Source organism: Ostrinia furnacalis, unplaced genomic scaffold (genome assembly GCF_004193835.3).
Source record: "Ostrinia furnacalis isolate ACB-3 unplaced genomic scaffold, ASM419383v2 OfSCF0606, whole genome shotgun sequence".
NCBI classification, from domain to species: Eukaryota; Metazoa; Arthropoda; class Insecta; order Lepidoptera; family Crambidae; genus Ostrinia; species Ostrinia furnacalis.
Window position 1 is genome coordinate 388987 of NW_021130845.1, and position 16632 is coordinate 405618.

A 16632-nucleotide genomic window follows, 5' to 3' on the forward strand; every position below is an offset into this window, starting at 1 on the left:
CTGTCTTCACTGTAGTCGCTTTTCACCTTGATAGATATTATTTGTTTGTAATGCGTTATTACATATCGCGATATTTCCTTTAGGCACTATACCTCTATAGTTTTGTTTTGTAAATGCATTTAAATAAATAAAATAAAAATACTTGCTGCTAACTAAATAGGCTATTGACAATTTATGCTACATCGAAATTTGCTACTATTGTAAAAATCTGTTCAAAATATACCTAAGCTAGTAACAAAATATACTACCGATATTATACGCTACAACAAAAAACGCTATCACGGTGAAATGCGAATAGGTGAAAAGCTACAAGGATTTTTTGATTTCGAGGTATACGACTAACAAACGCTTTTTTCTTTACATATAAGAAGCTCCTATAATAATTATGAAAAGTTTTTAATACAAAAATATTAAAATGCCTAAATTATTTGCGCTACGTTTTATCTTTTCAGGATAATTGCTAATATTTTTTGTAGGCGTCATAGCAAGAAAAAGTAAATTATCAAAATTTACAAAAGACTGATTTACAATCCTTGTAAGTTTTAGGTAGTTTTTTGCCTATTAAGATAAGCACCCTGAAGTTTTTGTCTAACTCGAAACAATACTCGTAATAGTACTTACCTCCGATGTCTTTAATTTTTGGTTCATATAAAACTAAACTTTTTCTACTGACTGAGTTTCTACTGACGAAGATAGTTAAGGCGCATCGGTGCAGGGTAAGTTTACTAGAATTGCAACATAATAAAAGCACAAAATAGTAGGTAGGTAAGTATTTTGTGACAAAAGAAAGAATAGGTACCCGCGGGCGTCAGCATGTTCGCACCACACCCGACTCAAGTGGTGGTTGAAAGCAATTCTGTGTCGTCGTAATGGTACAAAGAAAACAATTAACAAGAAAGTTGCCACACACTGCGCTTTACACATTAGCCCATGGCTACAAGTGAGAAAATAATTGTGCCAAACAGTTCAATATTAGTAAGATTTTTTTTTTTTTTTTTTTTAAATTAAGTAGATCTACAATCAAAAAAAATATCCAATCCTTACTCTTTTCGGTAGGTATAGCCTGACCAGGAACATAAAAACCCTGGCACAGAGGCGCTTCAATTGCATTTGATAGTGCAACACTGAGTACAGTCGTACATGTGTTAAATTAATAGGCTAAATTTATGTATCAGGATTCAGGATTACGGGCTAATTTGATATTTTCATAAATTAACGAAAAATATTATTAAAGATAACCTGGTTTAAATAAATTAAATGAAACCATCAATCGAGCTAGTAGGATTTATTTTATTATTCATCAATAAAATCAAATTCAGAACATGAATATTCAACTGCAATGTCTGCTCATGAACGCTTCAAACTCGGTACTTCTTTCCCAATTCCATAAAATTCAAAACTTAGAAAGTGACAAAAAACTTTAAAATAGGTAGTTGAAACAGACTACAGCTAATTTTCATAGTGGACTGTACCATACGATAAACATGTCAGTCAATTTGACAACCTTTGTCGGAAACATTATTCAATGAAAATATTGTCCGAACCCTTAGTATTTCTCTTCGACAAATACATTAACACATCGTGAACCACTTTTCTTTCACGACTATAAAAATATTTTAGCAATTTAATTCACAAAATCAATTGCACACATTTAAAATAAAGTTTGTTTACACTTTGACAACAATAGACTGACATGCAAGGTGACATGTCAATGAAGTTTTCAGTTACTGTTGCCATTAAAAGAAATTAGTACCATTAGTTTTCCGCAACATGGCGAGGGTTTTTATGTTCCTGGTCAGGCTATAGGTAAGTAATAAAATATCATGTCATTCGGTACCATATTATTCTATCCGTAAAATTTTGCAACAATACTTACTTAACTGACAGGGACCAGGGTAAACGTACCAAATTAAAGTAGGTAGGTACATCCCGAGAACCTCAACGTTTTTGCATTCCGATACCCTCCGAGTGCAGAAAAAAACAGAACAAATTCTCTTTATACATAAATGTAGTAGTACCTACTCATACCTATTACAAAAAATATCAGTAGTTAAAAATTTAGAATTTTAATGCGATGAAACGCAAAAGTGTTTTTCCAGGATTAAGATAATAGGTAATTGGTAAGTACTTTGATAAATATTAAACTCCTTACAGTGTAACCTATGTCTAATGGTAAGTGATATTTTTAACTCAATGAGTGACCCATACTTAGTCCCGCCTTCGCCAGTCATTTCTAGATGTAAGCGTGTTCACTCGTTTAAGTTTAAAATGTATAAGACCATTGTTCATGGATTTATTCTTTTGGTAAGTTTCTGTTTAATTATTAAATTACAATAATTAGTATGATTCTAAGCTAGTGTTTTCCATAAAAACTATTTAAAATTATAAACACCTATAAACACTTATAAACACCTACTTATTATTTTTAAATATTAAATAATACTTAGAATCCTGCTAAAGTAATCCTACTCAGAGTAACAAATTCTAAAATTAATCCTATTTCAGGTGATTTTTAAAGCAAGTTCTACTCATATTTTAATACCACAAAATGAGTGGATACCATTAAGTAAAGAAGAGGTCTTGCGTACGCTTAATAGAGGAGACCGAAGAAATACGGATTTTTCAGATAAACAAAAACCTCATTTACTATCAACGCCAACACTAAGTACTTTTATAACCAATAATGCAAACGCAGTGAAGCAGGTGCAACCGATGAAAACGCTAAAATTGAATGAACAAAATGCGTATTATCATTTAGCGCCAGATAAAATAACATCTGTGAATGATCTTCAAAGTAATTTACCAGGGAATCACGAAGAAGGTAACTTCAATAGGAATGTGTAATTTTACTGTAACTAAGTCTGGTAAATTGTATTCAAAATTAAAATACGCACAACTCTTATTTTCTAGCATTACAAGAAAATATAATAGCAACAACATCGAAAGGAAACCTAGAACTTAAAAGTAATAAACTTGAAGACAAAGACACAAAAGATGCAATTGACACTAATTTTAGAAGAGCAAAAGCAATTTCTAAGATTTATTATCCTAATAGTGTCGACATCAATGAAGAAAGATCAGAAAATTTAAGAAAACACAATTATGGATTAGAACAAGAAAACAACCAACCAAAGTTATATGAAGTTACAGAAGACACTAGAGAATTCGAAGAGGAACAAAGTGAAGCTGAGCAACGACCAGGATATTTTTATATTCCCCCCAATCCTAGTCACAGCAAAGCAAATAATCTAACAAATAAATTTCTAGACATACTTTCCAAGTACAATATTCAACCTAATGAAAATTTATCAAATTACGCTCTATCGCGAAGATCAAAGAATCATGATCGTTTTAATGGGTACATGTTCGTTCCAATACCTATAAGAGACTTTTCTCAATTTAGCAATTTATCTCTCGGTTCACTTGCTGTATTACTTTCAAACTATGGGTTTTATTTGCCCGGTGCATATGGCATCCACGGTAAATATAGAAATTTGTATGGCTACTTAGCTTCAAACAACATCCACAATAACAAGCCCTTCGGCTCATACAAAATATTTTCAGATACCGATTCATCCAACTAATTATTTATTCGTTAATTAATATCCTCCCAACTTCGAATAATAAATCGTTCCCTTTCGGTATTCACTTAATTTAGCAACTAAGTTTATGCATTTTAAATGATTCGAAGTTGTATAATTTACGGATTCTTTTGAACTGTCTATTAATTATTTCATGATCAAAGGAACGCAGCGTAAAATCTTGGAGCAATTTAAATTAAGAAATTGTTTCTGCAGATGTGTATCACGCTTTTAAGGTTTTGTTATTCTAAGATTTTTCTTGTTTCTTTAGATGCACGAGTAATTAAGTTTACACATACTAATTGTATTTTATTAAATTTAAATTACCTTGAACTATGTATGGTACTTAGGTACTTATACAAAATCAAAACTAAATGGTTTTTATTTTTTAAGTTTTTTTTTTCGTAAATATTTATTAAATTATATTTAAATTGTTCTAAGATATTCCGGGCTATTTGTGAGATATAATGTATAAAACGAGATTTATGTAGGTATATGAAAACGTTAATCTATACTATCTATATCTAATAATATAAATGCGAAAGTTACTCTGTCTGTCTGCCTGTCTTACTTACTTTCACGCATAAACCCCTGAACCGTACTTACTTACTAACTAAGAAAATTGTATTAGTATAGTCTCTAAGATCAAATTGTTACTAACAAAATATGGACTGCTTTGTATGAAAATAAATATTTTTTATTTAATTTATTTACTTAATATTAATTTGTAAGGAATATAAATGCACAAAAATAACTCATAGCCACGTAAAAATTTGACTTTTATTTTATATTGTAAATAGTCGATACAAGATGATATAAAAGCCGATACTAGGAAGTTTTACCTTAACTCCGAAAAATTCAAAACGGCAAAAGAAGGCCAAGGGAAAATATTTTTCAAGCTCCATCGTCATTGTGTGTGCGCAGTATGTCTTAGCTGAATAACATTTTATGCCTTTGCCACAGAAAAAAAATGACATTTTTTAATCTGTGACTTTTTAGTTTTTGTTAGTGTTTTTGTTTTTGTAATTTAATGGCGGTGCCCGGTAAGAAAGATTTATTTCCATCTATTTAATTCAATTGTGAATTGTAATGATGTTATGTTTCAGAGAAATAATAACGATTATACAGTTCAGTAATAAAAAAGTGTGTCCAATGTGTAGTGTCCTGTGTTATGTGTTTTGTTTTGCATTGGTGAATTTTGGATGTTGCTTGCTGTGTATGATGCTGGTAGTCTGAGGAGCTAACAAAAAGGTATGTTGATTGTGACTATATTTTAAACTTGAATGATTGTACTTACTAGTACTTACTAGTAGTTTTTTTATTAAGGCGGTGGAGATTATATTTTTATTTAGGTTACCATTTCTAGGTTATAATTTGAGAGACTGCTTTGCCACTTTTCTATTGTAGTAGGTACTTATAGCCTAAGCTTATAGGTAACCTAAACTTGTTTATGTATTTGACTTGTGCTTATCGATGGACAAATTTAATCAAACTTAAAAGCAATAATTATTCGGTTATTTTCAGCTTTCAAGTATTGGTTACCTACGTAGGTAAATGCAGGTCCATGGGCAAATGATTGTGCGCCCCTTGCCCTTGTGATCTTTCTAACCGTATCGATATCAGTTGTGTATTAGCACATTATAAGTAATAGTACGTATTACGGCCGGTTCACACATGTCTCCGTTTTACTGTTCCGTTTTATCGTGTACGTTTTTTTTTCGTCCATGTACAGAATACTGTGTCATGTGTGAAGTCGCTCATACAACTACATACCTACCTACGCCTACGCCATCGACGAAAAAAACGTAGGCACGATAAAACGGAACAGTAAAACGGAGACATAATTATGTGAACCGGCTGTTAGTAGGTTATTTTAACTTAATCTGCAAATAGACCGACTATTGCATTAATCGCCCTAAGAGTAGGCGCACACCGTTGATTTTTAGTTGGCCGATAGTTGTGCCCGATTTTAAATTGTATGAAGAATCGGCCAAATCGAATCGGCGTAGTGTGCGCACTCCCATACATGCCCATACTGATCAACTGCCCGACTAAACTATCGGCCGACGAAAAATCAACGGTGTGCGCCTACTCTTAAGTGTGAACTAGCCAATCTACTAAACATAGGGTAGCCTACCTACATCTTATGTCTTATTTCGACATTTGTCGCAGACTAGAGCTTCGATCTCGCATCACGGTTAGCCCCTAAACCACTGAGACACGTCGGCCCGGGTGCCAACAGCCGCGGGCACGGGTTTATTATCTTGGACCACATCCAGGCGAAAAGGAATAGCCCGGGATCAGAGGATTCTGTACATTCGTTTAATTTGGTTGATTATTAACAACAAAGTAGGTACGTACCTAGGTAGGTAAGTAAAAAGAAGTTCTATCACTAAACGAACTAAAACGAACCAATCGCAAAACGGTGTTTATAGTAGGTTACCTAGTCTGAAGATGCCTAATCTTTTTAGGCATCGTGCTGTTTAGTTTCGAGTTGTAGCTGCTGTATGCGCTAAATTATGTAGGTAGGTAGGACCTACTATTACAGCTGATCCCGCGACATTGTACGCGTGAAAATAGTCTGAATAATATTTCCCGTTTTTGCAACATTTTCCTTACTGTTCCGCCCCTATTGGCTGTAGGATGATGTTATATTAGCCTAAAGCCTTCCTCTATAAATCCTACACAAAAATATTTTTTCAAATCGGATCAGTAGTTCCTGAGATTAGCGCGATTTACCGTTATATTAATAAAAAGAATGCTGTTTATTTCATAGCTTGTAGTGAGGATTACTAAACTATTTTTCCTTTTATTCTTCGAGGCTCATTTATTTCCCAACGGGTGTGTTTGCACACGTCTTGCGAATTCGATACAATATTAACGCGATTCTTATAGGTACAGTGTGAATTTTTCTTCAGTAGTTAGTAGGTAGGCTGTTGTAGGTATTGAAATTGGGAATTTACGTTAACGTCCTAGACCTACCCTACTACTACTAACCATCGTATTGAAGTAAAAATTTTAACAAAAGGAAGTTTCTTCCAACATAGCTTCAATATTGAGCTGAAACTGATTTGTGCGTTTGTTTGTGCCTTGTTGTACGAGCTTCAATGCAAGAAAAACATACGTAATTTTCATTAAGTGTTAATGTGACAAACAAACATAGTACCTACCAGCTTTACATGTTCATATTATTATCAATGACATGTCAACCCTCAAGCGCGGCGCGTTCCCGACAAGTGACCGGAATCCACGCAGTTTTTCCGGGCAGCGAGGAAATGTGTTCGATTTCCTGCCATGTCAAACATTTGGGTTTGCGACAGCGTTGCCAACATTCATTTATGTGGCGTTAAAGTAGTAAAAGCGTGACTTGTTCGACTGCATAATGGCACTAAATACTTTTTTTTACACTAAACCGCTTTTATCTACTTAAAACTCGCATGTACTACTAAATTTTCTTTTGCAAGTGTAAGTTAATTATAGGGTATAAATTCATCAAGAAGCTGGCCTCAGGAAACAAGTGTATTTTAAGCACTTGTTTTATTAATTAAAATTTAAAATGATGCTATTGATTGATAATAACATAGGTAATATTTGAAAGTTTTGCCCTCACTAAAATGTCGTAAAACTTATTCTTCGTCTACTTTTATATTTTTAACACGAAAACTAAAGGATATAAACAATGTACGATGTGGCGGATATTCATTAGGATTGCGGTCGTATACCGAACATGCCAATAAAACCCGATATCATTCCCACACACGAGAACTCTTGGACTGTGGTACAAGTATTAAAAAGCTTACAATTCGCTAAATTGAGTGTGATAATTATGATATGTGTTTGTATTTACGTAATTCACACGAGATAAATACGATATTCCAATGATAATATAGGTACCTCAATGTTTACGAAGTTGTCACTATCGACAGAAACTTTGGGTGGCATGTAAAGAGCTTGTTACATAAATCACGTAGTATGTAGAGCTCACTAGCGGCTATTTCGTGACGTCATTAGGTTGAACTCGTATAATTTTATATTTTGCTGAAGTTCACAACATGGACCAAATCGTCTAACTTATTGGCTCTCGATGTGAAAACTTTACATTTTCCTCTTTTATTTTGAGAAAACGAACGGTTTACCGACCTTAATGAGCCTGATGCTTATTATTTACTTCTGAACTTTAAGCGGTTTTCGGAAGTAAATAGGGATTAAGAATACTTAATTATTTTTTAGCTATGTACTACTTACATTTGCAACGTCTAGCTTAGAAAACAGTGTTTCCATCAAATATTATAATAGGCATTGTTTGTTTCAGGTAAAGGCCGCCCAAGGATTTCCAGTGCTACGTTGCGTGCGTCCAGATGCTTCATTCCTCCAGGTGATCTATTAAATCCTATGATACTTACCAACAAACATAACATACCTACATACCTATTTGTATTATAGCAGTACTCTTTAATAACAATGAATAATATTAATGCATGTACCTACTAAGTAAACATATTTTATAATTAGTTTGAACTTATCGACTTACTTAGTTTTCGGATACCTACCCCGCCATTTTATTCTACAACAATAATTAGTATAGTCGACGGAACACAGTAACTATCCCGCTAAATGGGATGTGTGCAAAAAACTGCAAAGTGCAAACTACATTACCCGGTCTGGCGCACCCGTCGCGCGCCAGGTTTGTGCATTCTATTACACAGGTGCCACACCGCGGCCGGAGTGGCCAGCACACTACGACTAGCACGAAAAACTTTCGAGTTCGAATCGTTTGCGTATTCGAATCGCAATCAAAAGATTTTAGCCCCATTTAGGATTTAAAACATAGCAAATTGTATTGAATTCATCAAAACATGTCAACCTTTAATTTTGAAAGTTAATTTGTTCCTTTCCTCGGTGACATGTGGTTGTTATGGTCAGCGTCTTTACAGTCAAAGTCAAAAATATTTCATAGTCAAAGTTAAAAACCATACAGTGTAAGAGAAGAGCATGAAAGATCGTGAGTTCTTTAGTTTCTTATCTGTTTTAACCGTTTGGGATGTGGTTACACCGTTGAATTTGTGATGGACACGAATAGAGCCGAATGTCGAATTGGATTCGTTTATTTGAAAGTTTTGAGTTTTGACCTTTTGTTACATCAGCAAAAATTTTAATAAGTACGCAGGTTGTCTTCATACAGTATTCAAAGGATGTTCGATATAAAATCAAAATCAAAAAATCAAAATCAAAATCAAAAATATTTATTCAGTTTAGACCACAAGTGGCACTTATGAACGTCAATAGAAAATAATAAAAAAGAAAAAGGTAGCCCTTATGGGGCACTTTACATGTCTCCTTATCTTTTGGGCCCTACCAGCGCTTCGAGACAAACATATGGCAAGTGCTGAGAAGAAACGCCGGAACAAACAAATAGTGTAGGAAGTATGTAGGGTGGCTAGTATTTACTGTAATAAATCTTCGTGCCAGAGCTTAGTTTTCTGCTCCACCGTACCTACGCGGTATCACGGGTGTGCAGGACTGTTTATTTATCCGGCTAAAAAACTGTACGGAACTGTCGGAGGCCAGATAACTGTGACTGGAGTGAATGAGCGGAGTGGGCTGTACGGATGCGGTGAAACGGAGAGCGGTGGACTGTAGACTGTAGAAGCTCCGCTGACGGTGTCTCCAATCGCTGCACTACTATACTATAATCGGTGGTGGATCGTTGTCACGTCTTCGTACTTCGTGGCTTCTATACTATGTGCGGTGTGACGCTATAAACGGTTAACACGGTGCGGTCGATGTCACACGCTGTAGGAGTCCGGTCTATACGGTATCCGAAGTCGCGATGCTATAACGGTGTCCGAGGTCTATGCTGTAGTCGTTGTTCTATTCACTATCTTCACTATGAACTCGGCGAGAGTAGACTTCTTCGTAGACTGTCTTGAGACTATTCACTTCGGTTGATTAGAGAAGACTATACTTGGTGCGACCCGGCAGCCTGCTTATATTTCGCTAAACCCCGCCTATATTCTAGAATAATTCGCGGTCCGCCCGTATTCGAGAATCCGCGAGTACCTACTTGCTAGAACACGCGGGAATCGTAAACAAACTATAAGGCGTCCGGATATGAGCCTTATTGCGTAGATCGTAAGGGCGGTTATCGCGGGCGCGCGTACTATCGCTGTCCTTTGCGCGCTCGCACTGTCTCTGTCTTTTGATGTACTTGCCGAGCGCCGATGATTTATTTACATATCTATAGCTATAGTTGCGTATACGTATTTACTGCGGTTTCTTTTGATATTTTTAGGGTTCCGCTCGCCGATTTGTAGTCGTCCTGCACAACGGGCATGTATCATCTCAGCCATAGTGTGACCACACCACAAATCAACCTTGCCCAGCGACAACAGTGAGTGGTCTAACACAGCTAAAGCGATCTTGCACTGACTCTTTCTACTCTCTCACTCATATCGATATCCAAGGGAACTGAGAGAGATAGATAGATTGTATCTTGGATATGGTTTTGCAGAATAGGATCTGTAGCTTTCAGCCTGTCGATAACTCACGAGTGCATTATACTCGCCCCGGCTGTACTCTTAGCGACCGATACTGCTCGGCCATCAACTTAGCGATTTGTTTGTGCAGCTCTTTTGTTTCTTTAATAAAGTAAAAAATAGGAAATGAATATCCATTGGTTCCCATGACATAATTTTTAAAATTTTCATTGCTTGTCAGACTTGACTAGACTCTCGGGTTGAACTTCATTTCCCCGTAATCCGTTGATTGTACATTCGTTATCATTAAAGGCTTGTATGCAGCAACCCTTGCAGATGCGTCGAAATGCACTTTTGACGTGAATATACGCGTTAATGGAACGCGTAATGCGTCCAATCTGTGGCAATTGTGATCTACCGCCGGCGACCTTCGAACAGATTGGAGTTTATGGGCCTGCGTAATTGAAACCATGGATAACCATCGCCTCTATTTCCCTTTAGGATGCATCAATTGAAATTTTATGTGGTTCTGTCAAGCCAGATAATGTTAATATTATAAAATTTATTCTCATATGTCCCAAGTGAACCTATAGGTACTCTTGCTCGTAAATAACATTTTCATCCAAATTTAATATTTGTCTCAATTTAAGAAAGACATCCATTTTATTATGGACGTTTGTCTTTTTGGATAAGAGTTGCACGAGTATTCCGTCGTAGTGTTAGTGGACACACCTTTGATATTAATTTATAAAAATTATAATGTATTTTTATTACCTTTGAAAGAAGGACTTATAGTCCAGTAGAATTAGCTTTTAAATCGGAAATAATTCCTACAAANACGTGCTATCGCTATCCTTTGCGCGCTCGCGCTGTCTCTGTCTTTTTTTGGTACTTGCCGAGCGCCGATGATTTATTACATATCTATAGCTATAGCTGCGTATAATATGTATTTACTGCGGTTTCTTTTGATATTTTTAGGGTTCCGCTCGGCCGATTTGTAGTCGTCCTGCACATACTCCCGCCGTGCAGCGACGGACTCGTCGATGCAGAAAAACAGCTAGCAGGACGGCTGCTGTCTCTGCCCGGTGAAACGGTGACGGAGATAACTGTTACGGTGACGATGTTGCAAATCTGTGTCTCCCGCCGGTACTGGAGTCTTTGTTCTCCAATTTCTCTCTTCTGTAGAAGTTTGGCGTGATACGGACGGTGTACGGTTGTCGAAGTTCCTATATTTTTCTTCTATTCTATTTTCAAGCCACGAAGCCTCCCGCCGGTATGGAAGGTGCGACGACTCCCGCCGGTTATTCGGTGATCTTCGGTTTGCGCCTGACGGATTTCTATCGGCAATCTGATCGGTGTTACGAGTTAACGCCACTGTTGCGTTGACTTTTTCGGTAGGCGCAGCGGGTTCGTGGTGCAGTAATTTATGGTGCGTTTTCCTGCAGCCATTAACTTTGCACTGTATCCCTGGACATCTATGCGCTCTTGTCCAGGGACGAAGACAGCGGTAGCACAGGCGTTTCTGTTTGGCAATGTCCCAGCGTTCACTACTTTCTGCTTTCTTCATCTTGTAGCAATCGGTGACGAAGTGTTTCCCTTTGCATACTGGGCACGGTGATTTCTGTACTGTCTTCTTCTCTTCTACGTGGAAGACACGCTGGGTAGGCTGTGGTTTATTACGTCGGTAACTGTCTTCATCGTAGATCGGTTCGGGAGCGGCGAACTTTGCGCACTTCTCGGCTTCGCGCTCGATGAAGTGGCTGAACATTACGAGGTCCGGTTCCTCTTCGGTGTGCTCCCAGGCGTAGTCGTACCAGCGGTAGCGTAGCGCTGGAGTTAACTTCTCGGTAAGACTATGAACTATCTCTGGGTTGTACAGGTAGTGTGTTCGCTCAAGTGCACGGAGAGTCGCTACGCTGTTCTGTATTCGGGAAGCGAACACACAAACCTGTTCCGGCGAATCGGTGAGTCTCTGTAGCCTCCTTAAATTTTCTAACTCGGACAGGGCTATTGAATCCGGCCGGCCAAAACGCATTTCCAAAGTGCGCATAATGTCTTGCGCCTTCGCGTTCACTATCAGCAAAGAGGTCACGGCTTCTTTTGCTCTTCCTGTTAGTGACCGCCGGAGTCGTGCTAAGTTTTCTATCTCGCTGAAAAAACTCGCTGTTTCGTTGTAGGCTGCTTTGAACGCGAGCCAATCGTAGTGCGCGCCACTGTAGTTCGGCAATTCTCCGATATAATGTGGCTGCTGTCCGGCGCGCGCTGCGGTTGCGATTGCTGTGGCGAGGTCACTGAGGTCAATTTTTGATGACGTCGGCTGCGGTACGGTGACGGCTACAGGGGATGGCGGTTGTAAGTCGCCATCTCCTTTCAAAGACGCCGAGTCACCCTGTTCATCTTCGGACCCCTCTATTTCTATTAACTTGCGGCGGGCGATGGCAAGCTCTAACTTTAGGCGGGCTATTTCAGCTTCCGCCTCGGCTAGTCGACGGGCGCAGTCGATATGCGTGAGCGGTGCTCGCGGTGAAGCCGTCGAGTGCTGTCCTGTGACGTCTGTGGGTGGAACTGATGGAGGTTCCTTTCGAATCAATTCTTCCTGCGCGGTTACGGCAGACTGCTGTGATGACGTCACGCCTTCTGGTGGTGGCGTCATGGGTGGCGTAGCTGGCTGCGATGGTTTCGATTTGCCTTTCCTCGATCTTGTCACAGGCATCATCTATTTGTGCGCTAAGCAATGCAATCGTACAGGAGGGTACAAGGAAGAGAGGCAGCCACATTAGGTAACACAGAGTCGTTCAGGAGAGTGTCAGGAAGAGGTGCAGCAACCGCAGTTAAGGAACGGCTGGGACGAACAAGGATAAGCGAATCAAACTCGTGAGCCTTGTTAGGGTTACACTGATTAAGGCGACCCTTTACAAGGCTTGGAAGCATGTGGGTAACAAGCCATTGGACGTGGAGAGGGTCATTAATTATACGTATATTTTCTACTTTGCCGAACTTTAGCGCGAGTTCGGTTTGTCCATAACATATGAATTTGGTCTTATTCAATGCAGGATTAAGTGCCCTTTAACCGTCATGAAGACCACTTTTCGATAGGGTAAGTCCTTTACGCGGTATAACCGGAAAACCGAAAAAACGCCGCTTTCGGGGGCCCCCACCACTTAAGCACAACTCCGTCGAAGTCGAAAACTTAGGAGAGTCTTAATGGGCAACCAATGAAGCCATTAAAGCAAAAAAATCTTTTGTAGGAATTATTTCCGATTTAATCAATTTTTGTGTTTAATTCTACTGGCCTATTACTTGATGAAAACCTTTTCTATTATTCTGACTTAAAACGCCAATGTCAAGACGCAAAATGTTACTTACTTTCTTACCTAAAATTACACAAATTGCTTCAGAATTATAACACGAAATTGTCCCGGCAAAAACGTTCACAATGGAGGCGTAATGCACGACAAAGGCTGATAAAGTTAAGATAATGTCATCGCCAGCGTAACGTTATTAGCAGGCAGCGATCGACTAATTACAGAGGTAATTGCTCAGGCGTCGGAAATTATACTTCGTATCTCTCCNGGAATACAAATTAGCTTGTGGTTATTATTTTGTTTAGTGGGTAGTTAACCTTTAACTATGGACGTCGGGTCTCAGAGGCCCACCCCCCTTTCCAATTTCTCGGTTTAAACACCTTCCCGCCAAGTGCTGCTCGCGACCATCTCAGTAGCTTCAGTTTTAACTGTGTTTGGGCCGAGGAGGCATGAAATCGCGTCTTCCGACACTTATTACGTGAGTAATAACCATCCAAAATTTTGTCCGGGCCTGGGAGACCCGATGACTATAATTTCCATACAAACATACTTCTATGGATGTGACTTGTCAACTATAATTTTTTTATATGATAATATTATTATAATCTTAAGTAAAATGTTCTAGTTTAAGAAATGGCAGAAAGTATCTGAGTACATCAGCTATATTATTAGCCCAACTATCTAAAGAACATTTCAGGAGTAAGGTATTATTTGTAGACGATTCTTTTTTTAGTTTAGATGTCTTAGAATTTACCATTGCTGCAGATTCTGATTCTGAATGGTGTATATTTTGCCTATTAAAGCTCTCAAAGAAAGATAACACATGCCTGTAGAGATAATTTGTCTTTATTGTTCTAGGCCACTGTGTAAAATTTTAGTAACTTTAACCCTTGTCAAAAATGTTATTTTATGTGCTTCAGAAATTTTGTTCATGTTTTTATGTTACGTGGTTATTAATTAGCAAGGAAAAAAATATTACTTACGTTTATTAATAATCGACTGTAATCAAGGAGCCTATATGTGTGGCAAGTCAATTAACACTGAAAAATGACTAGGTTTTTTAAATTAGCAAAAAAATAATTAAATTATGGTTAAAATTGGATTACATTTACTACTAAATCCTTTATTAATAGTTATTAGACATATATCAACTCTTTAATAAATTCAAATTGATTCAGATATAAAAATAAGAAGAATTTTAGATAGGGGTCTGGGAGACCCGACGTCCATGGGAGTGTGATTATTTTTTCACGTCCATAGTTAAAGGTTAATATAAAATTTGTTCTAAATTTATTTTCATATTTCATTATTTTTATCGAAACTAAATGATTAATTAACAATAGAGGTGATTCTAGCGCTCGGCGGCCGCTGCCGCGGCACGCTTCGCTCGCCTTCGCGCGTTAAGGGTCACTGTTCTAACCTAACCTAACTTACTATTTTCTGCAAAACCTACTTTCGCATCCATACTATTTTCTGCAATCTCTTTGTTTTACATAAAATTCTTGTGAAAACCATGATAATTTGCCTTGTGCTTTGATTTGTGGGTAACGGTGGGTAAGCATGTGAAGTGTCAATTTGACCAAATAAATTATTTGGGATATAATATTTGGCAAAATAAAACATTTGCTATATAAACATTTGCCAAGTAAAATTTGACCAAAATCAAACATCACAGGTAAGTTCGTTTGATTCTTAATTATCTCAGCAGCGAAATGAGATCCATTTGGTGGAGTGCGGATTATTGGGGCAAGGCGGCTGCGGCCGGGGCACTTAGTGCGCTGTGTCGTCTTGCGATACAGCCGGTACGTACCTCGCCTAAGTACACGTCTTCCGATAAAATGAAATGAAGTGAGGAATACTTACGTCAGATGTCCCCATCATCTGATGTAAGTATTCCTCACTTCTTTTCGGTTTCGGTTTAAAGAATCTTTATTCTCATAAGAACAGGGTAGTTCACTTACATGAGATTATAATAATTTACAACAATTGTCTTGTGACGAAGCATGCGCAAAGCCCACAAACAAAAAATAATGTAGGTACATAAATAATTATTAACATTATTTCGAATAAGTAAACATCAGATCTGCAACTCCGTTGACACAGAAATAATGGCCCTCAAACTAACTATCATTTACTCAGTCAGGACTAGGTAGGTGTGACTAGGTGTAGTGAGTAAGTATCCACCTACTAAATAAATAAGATTGTAAAAGAATACGAGATTTTTTTTTATTTTTACTGTTCGGGTACTCGTAGAAAACTGTGCGGGATAGTGTTTGGTTCGCCCAAGTTGGCAAGTTAACAGTGAGCATTGGAGTTGTGTAGTGTAGGAGACAGTGTACCAAAATTCATATTTACAAATAGTTGTTTAGTTATTATATTTTTGTAGTTTGTATTTCAAAATAAGTTTATATATTTAATTTATTAATTAATTTATTTATTTATTTAATGTATTTTATGAGTCTTTCTACAGATGAAAGTTTCATAATTAGATTGCAAAAAATAATAGAGGATTATGTATTTTAATTTATTGTTTTACGTTTTATTCACTTTATAAGTAGGTGTAAGATTTAGTTTTTAAATTAATTTGTCATTCAAGTAATAGTTAATATATGTTCTTTGAGTTTTCGTTTGTAGATTTGTATACTTTCACTATTTTTGATTGAATCCGGAAGTTTATTATATAGTTGAACACCTTCATATATTATATTCTTTTTTCCATACCTTGTTGTTCTCGGTTGACGAAGAAATAATTTGTTTGTGTTTCTTAAACTGTGTGTGAATGTTTTTTTAGTAAGAGTTATATTTGTTTGAATAGTGTTTTCCAGAATTTCTTTTCATGGCGTGAAACTGGGTGTTATAATCGTAGCAACTTGTAACGAAACGTTATCAATTCGTATTAATATTTATACAACAATATTAAGACATAATGTTAAAATAAGAATAGGTATTCCTCTTAAAATAAGAATAACCTATCTAACTAGAGAGGTTTCAAACTGGGCAAGTTTTGTTCCTTTTATTGGGTCAGCTTCAAGCAAGAGCGGGTCTGTGGTCAGGCACTAAGTGCCAGTAGCGCGTCTGCGTCACTGGCATAGTAAGAATGGCCTAAGATAAGAAGAGAACGCGTTTTTATCAGGAAAATTAGCAGGCGAAACCTTTAAAACCAAAACCGATTAAAATGTAGAAAACATTTTACTGAACTTAACAAGAATTTATTTTATATTAATCTATCTATTATATTATCAATATAAGAAATAACTACTAAGGTGAAAA

At 37.2% G+C, this 16632-nt stretch overlaps 1 protein-coding gene across 1 annotated transcript; it reads left to right on the plus strand.

Annotated features, from left to right (window-relative positions):
- Positions 1–2239: 2239 nt before the first annotated feature.
- On the plus strand, positions 2240–3836 carry LOC114366280 (uncharacterized). The gene is made up of 3 exons (XM_028323110.1): positions 2240–2304; positions 2506–2821; positions 2911–3836. Exons 1-3 carry the CDS (start codon positions 2269–2271, stop codon positions 3582–3584), a joined length of 1026 nt encoding a protein of 341 aa, XP_028178911.1. The 5' UTR covers positions 2240–2268; the 3' UTR covers positions 3585–3836.
- Positions 3837–16632: the final 12796 nt, after the last annotated feature.